Source organism: Theropithecus gelada, chromosome 6 (genome assembly GCF_003255815.1).
Source record: "Theropithecus gelada isolate Dixy chromosome 6, Tgel_1.0, whole genome shotgun sequence".
Lineage (NCBI taxonomy): Eukaryota > Metazoa > Chordata > Mammalia > Primates > Cercopithecidae > Theropithecus > Theropithecus gelada.
In genome coordinates this window covers 134044719-134060065 of record NC_037673.1, presented here as the reverse complement: position 1 = coordinate 134060065, position 15347 = coordinate 134044719, and the positions used below count along the sequence as shown (strand labels likewise).

At 42.6% G+C, this 15347-nt stretch overlaps 1 protein-coding gene across 4 annotated transcripts in view; it reads left to right on the top strand.

Moving 5' to 3' along the window:
* Positions 1-15347, top strand: part of KLHL3 (kelch like family member 3) — a 117297-nt gene that overhangs the window by 45137 nt on the left and 56813 nt on the right. For all 4 annotated transcript variants that reach the window (XM_025388597.1, XM_025388599.1, XM_025388600.1 and 1 more), the window contains one exon: positions 11218-11327. In XM_025388597.1, the coding sequence (XP_025244382.1) occupies positions 11218-11327 (110 nt within the window). The remainder of the gene's footprint in view (positions 1-11217; positions 11328-15347) is intronic.

The following is a 15347-nucleotide window of genomic DNA, read 5'->3' as shown; positions in this document are numbered from 1 at the left end:
ATAGGTCTGATCATTTAAATTGATAAATTCAGTCATGGCCACCTTCTTCCCTTGTAATAAAGCACCTCCTTCTTCCCCCTGCTCAAGCACTGTCATGGCTGCTATTCTGTTCAGTGTCTCCTGTTCAGCCAGTGTCTGGAAATTAGCTGAGGACCTACTGGCGGCCCACCTGCCAGCTAGCTACCTGTGCTGTGCTAGCCTCTTGATCAACAAAGCAACAAGCATTTGCTCTGTTCCTTGGCATGCTTTTTCTCTCTGATTAAGTCCCTGACCCCAGGAGCCTGCAGAGACTCTTATGTCTCCCTGCAGCCTGTTTCTGAAGGCACAAGCAAGTCTTCTTTCTGAAGACTTGTAAAGATAGTCTTTATATGATGATTTTTGTGAAGGACATTACCCAGTATCCTCAATTCTGAGTCCTGCTGATTCTTTCTGGTTCTGAACCTTGACCCTTCTGCCTCTCTGCTGTTCCTGTGCTCTCTTTTCCCTGCATATTCTCCACTGCCTTTCTACCTTCGCTTAGGGAGCCCTGGGGAGGGTTCCCAGTGAAGCCTTTGAAGAGGTCACTTTCTAGATGGATGGATGTGCTAAGGCTTTGCTTTAGCAGGAGCCAAGCTCTTTGCTAAGGCAAACATTTTCTCTGCAGATTGTTTTCACAAATATTTGCTAGTGCAGTGGCAAAGGGAGAGTGCTTAGATGTCAGAAATTCTCTGTCTCCTTCTTCTGCATCTCTTCTTACCAGCCCTCTCCTTCCACATAGTGTGTGCATACATGTGTGTGCACACCTAGCACATATCCCGCCCTAATTGGCTGGTATAGTTGTCTGAGGTTTGGGGAGTATACTGAATCCCCACCTTTTTTAAAATTTAAAATTACATTCTAGATTCAAGAGGTACTTGTACAGGTTTGTTACATTTGTATATTGTGTGATGCTGAGTTTTGGCTTCTGTTGATCCCATTACTTAGATGGTGAACATAGTACCCAATAGGAAATTTATCAGCCCTTGCCCCTACTCCTTTTGGAGTCCCCAGTGTCTGTTGTTCCCATCTTTATGTCCATGGGCACCTGGGGTTTAGTTCCCACTTACAAGTGAAAACATGGTATTTGGTGTTCTGCTTCTGTGTTAATTAACTTAGGATAATGGCCTCCAGCTGTGTACATGTTCCTGCAAAGGACATGATTTTGTTCTTTTTTTTATGGCTGCATAGTATTCCATGGTGTGTATGTACCACATTTTCTTTATCCAATCCATTGTGGATGGACACCTAGATTGATTGCATGTCTTTGCTATTGTGAATAGTGCTTAATGAACGTATGTGTGCATGTGTCTTTTGGTAGAACAATTTATTCTCCTTTGGGTATATACCCAGTAATGGGGTTGCTGGGTCAAATGGTGGTTCTATTTTTAGTTCTTTGAGAAATCTCAAGACTGTTTTCCACAGTAGCTGAATTAATTTACATTCCCACTCGCAGTATATAAGCATTCCCTTTTCTCTGCAACCTTGCCGGCATCTGTTGTTTTTTGACATTTTAATAATAGCCATCCTGACTGGTGTGAGATGGTATCACTTGGTAGTTTTGATGTGCATTTCTCTAATGTGAATCCCCACCTTTAATAGGGCTCCCAGGCTCTTCTGGCCTGTCTTTTCCCAATTTTCAATGTCTGTGTTTTCTCCCTTTGCCCCTTTCACTCTATGATGATGAGACTCATCTGTGGGAGAGTGCAGCAGATGCAGCTAGGAACACATCCATCATTCTGGTGTTCCTTGGTCCTGTTGCTGTCATAGTGATTGTGTTCTGTCCGCATTATGGGTGTGTGTATGCAGACATCCTGATGAATTATTCTTAGCCAGTGTTTCTTGAGCTCTCCCTTTGGGTCATACCCTATGCTAAGCATTTTATTGGCATCATCCCATTTAATGCATATGATAGCTGAGGAAACCAGGGCATAGAGAGGTGAAGTAATTTGTTGAGGTCACATCGTGACAGATGGGACAGAAGAGAGGATTCAAGCCCAGGCAGTGCTGACTCCAGAGCCAGTGTTTATTACATTCTACAGCTTCTAGGCCCAGTTTGGACATAAGGACGCCCTGTGAATCCGTAACTGAAGAGTGCATGTGGCTAGAGTTGGCATTTTCCATTGAAAGCATGTTCCTGGAAGCCTGTGCAATGTAGTCACCAAATCCCAACAACCAGACAGTGTAGACAGACATCCAGCTGTCCGCTAGACACAGGGTATGTCGTCATCTTGGGATGGAGGAAGCACCATGTGGGTGCTTCTCTTCCCTGTCGGGTGACTTCCTCCCAGACACATGGAGCCTGTTCCCTCACTGCATGAGTGAGTAGGCCCTCCTACTTTCCCTGGCTGGGTCAGCATGATCTTCAGGCTGAGAGTCTCCTCCCTGTTATGTAGGCCTTCTGTGGAGCCTGTGATCCTCTCCTGGGTAGCTTTCTCTGCAGCCCACTCTGCTCTGCACACTAGGGAGGTAATATTTTTAAAGTAGTATAATGCAGAAGATAAGGCTATGATGCAAAGATGTTAGAAGAAGGGAATGAAGGTTAGATTTTGCAGTATTTAGAGAAGAAGTAGAAAATGATTATCTATGCTTACACACTTGAACCCACCCACTGATGTGGGCCTGCTTTTTTCCTTGTACCCTTGATTTTAGATGGAGCCTGGGGTTCTCTGCCACACTGCCTCTTGAGACAGACCTGTGACCTCACTCTACTGTAAGTGCAGGGGTGCAGGCACCCACTAGGGTCACACACAAGGGAAAGCATTGGTCTCTGTGGTCAGAGGCCTCCCTGGACCCAGGCCTTGATTAGAAGGTACTTCATGACAACAAACTACAAGGAGACCTTCCAGATCAGAACTAGGAATCAGACCAGCTAACACTTTGGAGCTGAATAATCCTGAGCCTATTTTCTCCTCTCTATCCTGGGAGTAGCACATCCTATCCTGTTTCCAGGATCATCTAGGGAACAGGGGGAATGGGGAGGAGAGCATTCTATGGAAGTAGACACCACTGGGGCTGTGCTGTGGAGCCTCCTTCCCAGCCTCATCATCTGCAGTGAGGGAGCCTCAGAGTTGGGTCCAGGCAGGAGAGACAGGAATCCTCAGGTCACTGCTGTTGCAGACCACATGCACTTTGTGGGAAGAAGGATTTCCAGTACTTCTGGTTTTGGTTTCTCTTTATCTAGATGTCTACTGCAGGCAGGTATGTTCTGTGCAGCCTCCCCTACTCTTCCCAGTTTCTGGCTAGCTTTGCTTTGCCTTCACTTGTCTGTAGATTCCAGTTTTGCTGCTGAATCCTCTTTCTTTTCCTTCTCTAAAAAGCTTTCTTTTTTGTTGTTATTATTGTTGTTGTTATTGCTATTTTAATAAAAACTCATCCCTGACTATTACAGAAAAAGCACACGGGTGGGAAGAATATACCACAATCCTACCCAGAGAGAACTGCCAGCAGCACCTTGATGTGTATCCTTCCAGATCTTTTTCATTGTACATGTATGCTTTCCAGTTTAAAAAAATTCTAGCCAGGTACAGTAGCAGGTGCCTGTAGTCCCAGCTACTTGGGAGGTTGAGGTTGATAGCTCAAGCTATCATGCATAGCTTGAGCCCAGGAATTTGAGTCCAGCCTGGGGAACATAGCAAGATACCCCATCTCTTAAAGAAACTTGTTAGCAGTATATTTTGAATGTCTTTCCATGTTAGCAGATATATTTCTATACCATTGTTTGAGAAATGTAGGTAATATATTCAATAAAAGCAATTTATACTCATGACCAAAAAATGCAAACAGTACATAGAGGTATAAAATGCAAAGCCAGTCTTCTCCCAGGCTGTCTCTCTGAAGTGGGGAGATCCTTGGTAACCCCACAGAATTTATATATTATGCTTTTTAACTTGCACAAACAGAAGCACTCTGTACTCATTGTACTTTTGTTTGACAATACAAATTTTGCAATTATTTCCAGACCCTTGTGTATGGCTATATCTTATTCTTTTAACCTGCTGTATCACATGGATGGAGTATAATTTATTTAACCAGTCTTCTAGTGATGGACATTAATGTTTCCAGTTTTTTCTTTTATTTAAAATGCTTCAGTGAGAATTCTTATACATAATATTTTGGAGTATACTTGCTAATATACCTATAGGGTACAATCTTAGTAGCATAATTGCTGGATCAAAGAGAGTATACATTAAAAATTTTTTTGATAGATTTTGCCAACTTGCTCTCTAAACAAATGTGACTTTATTTTAAAGCCAGTTCTTGTCTTCTGATAGGTCCTTGGCTTTTCCAGGGAGAGCACAACTTTGTGGGGGCTGAAGCTTCATCTCTATGTCCAGCTGCCTATTTCGTTTCCTGTTTGGAAGGGCCCTGTCTCTTCCTGCTGTGGCAGTCCCTCCTGCTTCCTCTGGATTCAGTTTCCCCCTCAGGGAAGTCCCCCAGATCTTTGCTATGATATGTGTTATTCTGAGGTAGGGAGGGTAGGTCCTGCATTTAGAAGCTGACTGCTCAGACTCTTGCCTCAGCTAATGGCATCACAGTCTTCCTGGGCAGCTAGTAGCTGGGAAATGGACCCCAGTGTCTTTCACAGCCTGTTTCTTATACCTCATTATTGTTGTTTCCAGGGACTGCTTAATCTTTAACCTCAGAGGCCAGGGCTTAGGTTTATGGGGACTTTGTTGTTTGGTAATTGGACAGCCATGCACTGGGCCATCAGCAGAGCTGTTTCGGAGGGATGTTAATGGGACTTCATTAATGAAGTAGCAATTAAAATTCTTTGGACATGTTGTTTACATCAGGCTGCCAAAGCTAAGCGAAAACCTCCAGCCATGGGATGGAAAAGCCATTGGATTTCACGTGCTCATGGAGAGAAATGGCCTTTTTTTGATTGATTGAGTCATTTGAGATCATGGAATGAAGTAATTAAATTAAGGGCAGTAGAAAAATTTGAAAAAGCATTAAAAAACATAAATCTCTGACTCAGTGAGAGTCCTCTTCTAAAATTGCTGCTGCTAACTTGTCACCATGAAATAATGATGACGATAATGATGGGCATTTCTATCAGTTTTGAACACTTGCTAGGTGCCAGGAATGGTGCTACATGATTCATAGGCATGGCCTCATTTTGTTCACTTAAGTATAAGAGATAGTTATTATTTTCTCAGCTTATAGGTGAAGAAACTGAAACCCCAGAGAGGTTTAGTAACTTGTCCAAGATCAGATATTAACAGCTTGTAAGTGGCAGGGCCAGAGGGAGGCCAGCTGACTGCAGAGGTCTGTGTCCTAAGCCCCGCTACTTATTTCTCACCCACCCAGACCAGCCCAGCCTATTTTCCATGATGGTTGCCTCACTCCTGCCTCTCTTGGATTTTCTGCATCTAATTTGAAGGTGGCAAATAAGGCAGTAGTGCAGACACAGATAGGTTTCGTTGCTTGCTCTTTGTTAGGATTTTAGGAAACTTCCCTTGTTCCATTTTCTGGGTTATGGGGAACCTCACTGTTGAATCAATAGCACTGTTATGGCCCTTGGCTGTGTGTGCATGCGTGTGTGTGTGTGTGTGTGTGTGAGAGAGAGAGAGAGAGAGAGAGAGAAAGAGAGGAGAGAGAGGACAACACATAATATTTCTGGAGTAAGGCAACATGGAAAGAGAGCTTATTTCCTGCCTTCCCAGGGAGTGTGGAGGTAATAATATTTAGAGTCTGAGGGCTGGTGGTCATGACCCTTCTGAGAAGAGATCAAGGTAGGTCTCTGTTACTTCCCTGTGGGAGCTGAGCCTTTTCCCTAGAGCAGAGAAACTGTGAGCCTGGAAAGCTAAATACTGATTCAAGAAAGCTTGCCTCTGGCCTCTAAAAACAGAGTAATAAGGGGCAGAAGAGAGGGTTTTAAGGCAGTTCTGTGGTTTTATTTTTTCACCCTGCCAAAATGTTTCCATTTTGTTTGTGTGTCCACCTGTGTCAGCCAGTCTGTCCTGAGGGTGTGACCTGTGGTTCAGTTCAGAGGCACTCACACCTGTTCCCTGGGGCTGCTGGCCCTGGGAATTATGGCTCTTATGGGGCTTATTTCATCTGTGCAGGTCAAGGAAGTCACAGATGGGTCATCATTCCGTTTGTTCTAAGCTTGTAGGTTAGATGAACCAGATCAAAGGTTTAGGTTTATTTCATTCCATGAAGAGAGAGGAATAGTCTTGGGGCTAGCTTGAGAGGTTGCCTGAGCCCTAGGCAGTCTTGAAGAACAGTCAGGAAAGTGCAGTAATAATTTTAGAGCTCAATATATACAGATATTATGCTGGAAACTGAGAATTCAGCTTCAAATAACACAGACTTGGTCCCTGACCTCATGGGGCTCCCAGTCCCAATAGAATAGAAAGATTCATGTAATAAAGCAGGGTGATTAGGGATATGATTGTTATTTCTTGTTTGAGGGGCTTTGGGAACCCCAAAGACTATCATTTCCTCTGGCCTACTGGATGGAGGGATTAGGGAAATATCTTAATTCCGGTGTTAGGTCTGAGATTTGAACCCAGAACTGACTCCAAAATGCCAAGAAGTTAGGAATTTAGGGACTAAGATTATTCTATTTTTTCCCCAAAAAAAGGTTTTTAGATGCATATCCTCTGTCTATGCCTCTCTCTGTCTCTTTCTATGTCCAGCACCCCGAGAGGGATTCTTAAGGTTTTCTGATGTTTGTGTTGAATTTTATCCCAGTGGACTGCTCAGGATTGGTGTTTATCTTGGTACCTAAGATACTCATCAGAATATTTGTTATTACAATTGGGCAGTCTTGTTTTCAAAACCTGGCTCTACCAGGTTTACTGTTCTGTAAACCTAAGCACATGTCTTAGACTTTCTGAGCTTCTGTTTCTCCATCTGTAAAATGGAGATGTTGATACTCACTTTAGTAGGGCTTTTGTGGGGATTGAGAGACATAATATATGTAAAATGCTTAGAATGATGTTAGCTAGTATTAGGAAATGGCCTCAACTTTCTCCAAGATGCAACTGTATCCCCAGAGAAAGCCCTTGCCTGGGAATGTATCACCCAAATTTTATCATCCTTTTAACATTGGGAAGATATGTTTGTGTTGCTTGGATGGGGAAAAGACTGAAAGTTATATGGTGCCTCTTCCTCTTCTCCATAATTTCCCATCCACATGGACAGGAACATACTCATTGTGTTTTACCAAGCAGGATATGGAACTTAAACAATATTTGTTACTTATAGTAAAGCCTGGTTAACTAGGACTCTTAACCAGAACTCTTAATTAACTGACTTATTTTTCTCTGTGTCCACTCCTCTTTAAGAAAAAGATGCAAAACGATAAGAAAAGTTAGTTATTATTGGAGAGTTACCCTTCAAGGGCTAGCCCATGGTTAAAAGGTACTATGCCCCCTGGCACATGCATTCTTCCCCCAGAATCTAGCCTTGTCTGCCTCTCCGTTGCATCTCCAAAAGCCGGGCAGAGCTCCTCATACTTAGGGAGTGCTCAGCAAACCTTTGTTGGATGAATGAAGACATCACCTAGGTTCTAGCTAGACTTCACTATTACTGTTCTTTACACGTGCTCTGAATTTTCCTGTTCCCTGTCTTTGTTTGTACTGAAAGTACCTCTCTGAGTCATGTGAGAGGTAGACTTTGGGATGGAGTTATTGGTGCCTTGTTTTGTCTTGCTTGTGAGGCAGTAGGCTGCTTGTAGACATCAGTTCTGGTTTCTTCATTTTTGAAGGAATGCTGCAATTGATACATCATACATTATGAGTTATCTAGCACCTGCAGTGGACTCAGTAAATGTGAGTTACATCTATTTCTTTATTTAATGCCCATATCACCTTTATGAGATATGTACTATTATTATTTCCATTTAATATATGGGAAACCTGCAGCCTCAAGGAACGGAATAACCTATATCACTGGACAGTTTGCTGAATTCGATAGAATTAAATTTGGTCTCTAAGATCTTGCAGGTGCACAGCCTTGCCCATAGGACCTGCAGTCCCAAAGGATGTGTTACATTTTTTTTTGTAATAGAGAGGGGGCCTCACTTTATTGACCAGGCCTGTCTTGAACCCCTGGCCTCAAATGATCTTCCTGCGCAGGCTTCTAAAGTGTTAGGATTATAGGTGTGAGCCACTGTGCCTGGCTCCAAGGAATATCTTGATTATACAGAAAATCTTTTCTGTTAAAGAGTGGTGCTGCTGGCCGCAGTGGCTCACACCTGTAATCTCAGCGCTTTGGGAGACTGAGGCGGGTGGATCATCTGAGGTCAGGAGTTCGAGACCAGTCTGACCAACATGGTGAAACCTTGTCTCTACTAAAAATACAAAAGATCAACTGGGTGTGGTTGTGGACACCTGTAATCTCAGCTACTCGGGAGGCTGGGAGGCGGAGGTTGTGGTGAGCCAAGATTGTGCCATTGCATTCCACCCTGGGCAACGAGCGAAACTCCATCTCAAAAAAAAAAAAAGTTACTGCTCACAGAACCGGACTTTGGAAAGCGGGAACACAGGCTGATAATATTCATCCTTCATAAAATGGATGGCAAAGCCTGGGAAGAAGTGACTATAAGACGTGAGCCCAGGTCTTCTGACCCTTTAGCCAAGGCTCTTTACTATATTCTCCATTAATACATTAAAAGCAAAACAAAACAAAAAACCCAAATAATTGTTCAAAATAGAAGATGATTCAGGAAGGTATCTTCTGGGAGCAAAGTGGGTTCTTTCCAGGAAGCAGCTGTGGAGAGGGCTGACTGGAATACAAAGTCTTCTGGGGAAATCCTATTTCCCAGGAAATGGAGTTAGCTGGAGCATCCTGTTTCTGTCTTTTCTATCCTGTTGTTTCTTGAGTGTTGCTAACAGAGAGGGGACCCTAGTTCAAAGACTTGGGGGTTACTCCTGTCTCCTCAGACTAAATGGAAAAGGGAAGGCATTTTCCTCTTTGATCCCTTTCTTTGTCTCTTTCCACTTATGCCCTACAAACCTCACAGATCCCTGGGTGCCAGCCCTGGGTGAAAAGCTGCTGCCTGCTATTTCTCTTGTTGCCCCTTCCCCACTAGATACTGCTTCCTGGGAGGATTTCTGAATGGGATTTCAATGGAAGGTTTCCAGATGGGCAGAGAAGCGGCCCACTTCAGAAAGAAAGGGTTTAGATTCAAACCTTGCAGCAGGGGAGGGACAGAGAGATGGAGGTGGGGTGCTGACTACTTTCTGTCTTGATTTATCTCTAAGGATTTCTAATTTGTTCCCCACATCACCTAGAATATACATTACTGCACTTCTTTTATCTTCCCTTTTAAAATCGAAGCCTATCTACAGCCTTATGAGCTCTAAGGAAATTTTTATTTCACAGCATAGAATTTTACTTTCTTACCTCCTCTTGTTCTTTTCCCTTCTCCAGCTGTCAGGTTTTTGGTCAGCCAAAGATACATGTGGGAAGGCCAGATGTGGCTCTGGGCCAGAGATGTTGGTGCTGGTTTGCGGGACTCTCCTTAGAACCATGTGGTCCTGCTGAGCTCAGCTGTGGCTGGTCCAGAGAGCCTCCATGTCCTGTGCTTGCTCATGGTGTGGTGGCTTGTGTGGTGACTACTGTTTCTATCTGCTGTTTCTTGGGTGTTACCAATCGACAGGGGACTGTGGTTCAAAGACTTTTTGGATCAGAAAGGGAATGGAGGGAGAATCCAGTACTTTCCCAGCCTCCAGCCCAAGAATAAATTCTCACCATCCAAAGAAGATTGCTCTCTTGCTTTTATTTTAAGATCTTTAGCAATGAACACTTAAAAAATAATACTATCTAGTCTTAAATATTTCCATAGTTAAGAAGGTTTTTTGAATGTTTCACTTAAAAATTAAAGGCTTTTTTTTGTATTGATATACAGAGAAGTAAAGACCAGCTTCTTACCATGTTGATGTTGACAGTTGGTTCCCTTCATAAAGAAACTGACTTTCAGATTTGTCTTATTATGTGTAAATATTTCTGAGTTTCAAGATGGACAACCTTTAGTTGTGACCATGGTAATATCAATAGGCTGGTGTGGAGCAAGTGGGGAGCCTTTTTTGTCCAGTGGAAGATGGAAAATATTATTTATAACTCAGTATTTGAGAATAAACTATTCACGTTTAGGGAATCTGGATGAAGGTAGAAATTTATGTGAGAATTCTTTGGGTCTGAAATTATTTCAATATAAAAAGTTAAAAATGATTTTCACAAGAAATGATTTAAATCTTAAATTATTTGTTTGATTTTTATGAAGTTAATGAAGTCAGGTGCGGTGGCTTGTGTCTATAGTCCCAGCTATTCAGGAGGCTGAGGCAGGAGTATCACTTGAGCCTAGGAGATCATGACCAACCTGGGCAATATAGCAATGATGCCGTTGGCCCAAAAACATAATCATAAATGGCAAAGCCAGGGTTTGAACCTAGGCTCCTTCTTTCTGAAGTAGATGACATTTCAGTGAATATAATTCTCTAATAGCAGGATGATGACCTGGAAAAATGTCAGGGTAGGAATTGTTCCTGGCATTTCCCTTCTGTGGAGCTTTGGCCTGTGGGTTTTATCTTATTCTAGTTGTCACCACATTCCCCTCTGTCTTACAGTTCCATAGGCCTGGCTCCGTCGACTGTTCTAGGGGTGGTGGGGTCACCTTGTTGCCACCACACCTGGATGAATGCTTAATTGGGCCTCCTCATGAACCAGAGACTCACAATAGTAGGCTTGACTTTGGGCAAGAAAGAATGATCCCGTCTTCTGACCTTCTAATGTTGACTTCCTATAAGAACCCCCAGAGATCTCTCAGACACACAACAGTTCTGACCCATTTTTGTTTGGCTGAGCTTCAGGGTGCACTGTCTGCAACTCCACCAGCTTACACTCTGAGGGGAAATGAGCTCAATTATGGAGGCAGGTCCCAGTGAGGCTTTTCTGCAATGCTATTATTAATCTCATGGAGCATGGAAAAAATACAAACTCAGATCTGTCTGCCCCATTTTCGTCTGTGTTGATGTTCAGGACAGAGGATCATAGTGGATGCCATCACTGCTGAATTAAAAGGCAAGTTTCCCTCCAGCCATGATGTCTCTGTCTTTGTTTCACTCCCTTTCCCTCCATGGCCCCCCCGGCCCCCTCCAGGACTCTACTGTGAATCCCACAGATTGTCTTGGAAGGGCAGGAATGTGTTATAACTTTGTTTTGTTCTGCTTTTTTTTTTTGGAACAGAGCAGCACTTTCCAGAGGTGATGCTAGGAGAAGAATTTCTTAGCCTGAGTCTGGACCAGGTGTGCAGCTTGATATCCAGCGACAAGCTGACCGTTTCTTCAGAAGAGAAGGTATGACGTGGCTCACTGGGGAAACAGGAACCTCACTTGTCAGGTGGTCATGGGAAGGACTTGTGGTTTGGTGAGATCTTTTCTTTCTTTTTTTTTTTTTTTGAGATGGAGTCTCGCTGTGTCGCCCAGGCTGGAGTGCAATGGTGAGATCTTGGCTCACTGCAACCTCTGCCTCCCGGGTTCAAGTGATTCCTCTGCCTCAGCCTCCTGAGTAGCTGGGATTACAGGCATCTGCCACCACGCCCAGCTAATTTTTTGTATTTTCAGTAGAGACAGGGTTTCACCATGTTAACCAGACTGGTCTCAAACTCCTGACCTCAGGCAATCCACCTGCCTTGGCCTCCCAAAATGCTGGGATTACAGATGTGAGCCACTGTGCCCGGCCAATCTTTTCTTTTCTTTCAGAGAAAAACAACAGCTTTTTTTTCTTTTAAATCCCTTTAAAAATAAAAAAAAAAAAAAAGACTTTCTGGCTCATGACGGCTACATTCTAGACTCTTTAGAGAAGAAATGACAGTGATGACGATGACGACAAAGCTGTCACTATTTACTGAACACTTATAGTTTGCCAAACACTATGCTGAGTGCTTTATGTTCTTGGGCTCATTCCCTCTACGATAACCCGGTGAAGCAGGCATTGCTATTGTCCCCACATTACAGAAGAGGAAGCACATTCAGATTCCTCTTCTACCAGGAAAAATGTCTCTGTGCTGGTAGATGTAGTCTACTATAGTGAAAATAACATAAGCTTCGGTGTTGGCCAGCAGGGTCCAAATCTCAGCTCCAGTATTTACAAATTAGTTATGGGACCTTGGGTGAGGTACTTTGCCTCTTCTTTGTTTCCTCATTTTGTAAAGTGAGGATTATAGTATTAGAACATATTCCACAGGGCAATTAATTGGGATAATATATGTAAAATGCCTGGTATAGTCCTTGGTACCTAGTAGGTGTTCAATCAGTATTAGCCCAGTTTATTATTTACCCTGCACCTGGAATTAATCCCTTCCTCCTCTGTGTTTCAGGATAACACTCACCTTGTTCTCCTTTTCATTGTACGTAGTTAGTTCTGAGCTGATCCTCCTCCCACATTCAACTGAGTTCCTTGATGGTAGGGACTACATCTTATTCCTTTCTGTACCCTCAGAGATGCTCAATAAATGTTTTTTGAATGTCTTAGTTCACTCTTTGCATCCAAGCTTGAGGCTCTTTCCTGAGGGAATATTTCAGGAGAAACATTGACAAGAATTTTATATACGAGATGAAGTTGTATTCGCATGTCCAGAGAATGGGGTAGAATTCACGAACCCCTGCCTGCCATCCTGGAAAAGTTTGATCAAGAAGAAAAACAGTAGTTTGTTAAAACCGTGGGCTTCCCTGAGATTAGCAATGGATCCCCAGAAGGTGACTGGCACAATCAACTGGACTCTCCCTTAGGCTCAGGGAGGCCTCAGCTTCCTTGAATGCATATGTGCACATAGGACCCTTCCTGCCTTAAGGTCAGAAACTGAGAGGATGCCCTTCCTTCTTACCAAGCATATTTACTGTCTGCTCTGATTTTGCTACCAAATTGGCACAATTGGAAGGAATGAACCAGTCAGTTGATTGGCTATGTGAATATTGAGACAGTTGGTCAATTTGGGGCCCCCTTGATTATGTTCTAAGTGTAGAGTGAGAAAATGGAAGCACTCATATAAACAGCAGGATTTGAATCATCCTGGGGTATGTGGATTGAGAGTGGGGGACCCTATTACTTTGAATTCATGCTGGCCCATCCTGCTCTTGAGATCATAGAAAGTTTTCTGCACATGAAGGCTAATCTGTGCTTGCTGTGTCTGGGTGGGAGTAGGGGTGGATTGTTAATAGGGAGAGGCATTATAGTGCCCTGAAAACCACTTGGGCTTTGGACACAGGCAAACCTGGTTCTAGTGTCTGCTTTCTGGCTATATGACTTTGAGAAGTCACTAGTCTCTTTCAACCTTAGTTTCCTTAAATTTAAAATGGGAATTCTGAGTCCCTCCTCTATAGCGTTGTCACGAGGCTTAGAGATAATGGATATAAAATACCAAATAGAGTGTTTGGCAGGTGCTCAATAAATGGCAGTTGTCATTGTAATTGCCACAATCATCTGTTTTTAGGCACCATTAATAATGATAATGGTATCAATTTTGCCATTGATAATGGTAAAATATGCCATTGAGTTAATTATATCTTTCCAGAAACAAAGAAACATGACTTTAAATGTATACACTTAAACATTGTTTGCAGTGTTGCTCAATAATTCATATGCTTACATATGAGTTGCTCTTTCTGTATAGCCAGAATTTGGAGTATAGGTATTTTTCAGATTAACCAAGTTCTATTTCATATTTGCTTCTTGAAAGTTATATGTAACTTCAGAATTATGTGCTGCTTTTCATGATCTTGATCCCTTTAGTACCGTTAAGGTTGGCAGTGTAATTTTGAGGTTTATCAAAGAATAGTGGGGCTTGGGCTACATTTTCTCTTTGGCTAACCTCATAGTTTTATTTCTCCATAATTGATCATGTCTTGCTGGAAGTTAAATAGCTGGAAGCTTCTGACAATTGGATGTTTTTCATTTTAATGCTAGTCCTTTAGGCTTTGAAAATTCTGTGTCTGCTCCAGGAGATTTAGTGATTTCTACCCCCTTTAATTACATTGCGTGTGACAAGCAATCTCTTGCATGCATAATAACCTTTCCTTTCAATACTGTTTTATAGTGGAATTTTAAAATGTATTTGAAGTAATATTAGGAATCTTAAGTTAAAATTCAATGGCATATAATGTTAACAGTTGCAGAAAACTCAACTGGGTTGGTAATCAAATAACTTGTGTTCTGCTAAATCCACACTTAACAGCATAACAGCAATTATGACTTACTCTGCGTGCAGCCCACAGATTTCTTTGAACATATATTATAAAATGAAGCCAGATTTCACACATTAACATGTAAAAAACACATGCATCTTAAAATAGAGGAAATGTAATATTTTACTATTAATGATGAGTATAAGTAACAGGCAGCTTTCATCTTGGGAGTTTGCAAGTATAAGTTGTACAGTCAGAGGGGCTGAGTTTGAATCTTGAGTTCCCTACTTAAACAAGCTGAGAACACTGGGCAAGTTGTTTATCTCCCACAAGAATGTATGTACCATCTACAAGTAGACAGACAGGAATTTTGTCTGTCTGCTTGTCACTGCTGGAGTGGTATCAGGTTCACAGTAGACACTGAAAAAATAGCTGTTGAAAGAACGAATAAAAGAACCTCCCTATGGCTCAGTTTTCTCATCTGTAAAAGGTGAGTAATGGTAGTAGAGTATCTATCTTGTAAGGTTATGAGGATTAAATGGGATGATATATGAAAAGTGCTTAGAATAGAGGAACTGTTCATTACTGTAAGATACTGTTGTTATTGCTGCTATTATTATGGTTATTACTACTAGCACTGCTCCTAGTAGTAGTCATAACTGTTGACTGGGTCCTTTCTTAAGGGGAAGTCTTCCCAGTGCCCATATTGGTCTGGGCTGTTGGCGTGACCTGGGGCCCAGTGCCTAGCAGAGTCAGAGAGTGATTGTGACCTCATGCTCCCCAGTGTCCCCAGCCCTGCCTGGACCCCTCCCAGAGCTCAGAGACTGTTCTTCTTCCAACGTCACTTACTTTTGCTCATTCCCATTCCTTATCTCCTCTACTGCCCTCAAACACCTTGAGGGCTGTGAGGGTACCTTAGTCATCTTTGTATCACACACAGTGCCTGACTCAGTGCCCCAGGAGGTGCCACGGAAGGACTCAGCAGATGTTCCCCAAGGGATTGAGGCACACTGGGGCTGGACTCTGCACTGAGCCAGCTGAGGTTATGGGAATAATTTTAACAGTTTTCTAGAGAGTAAGGACAGATAGGGGAATTAGAGGGTAGGGGAGGGCATGAATCCTTGCCATTTTCGCTCTTGTTTTTCCTTCATGTGGTTTTTATTTTAGAATTCTTGTTATTGAGAGAGGTCAAAT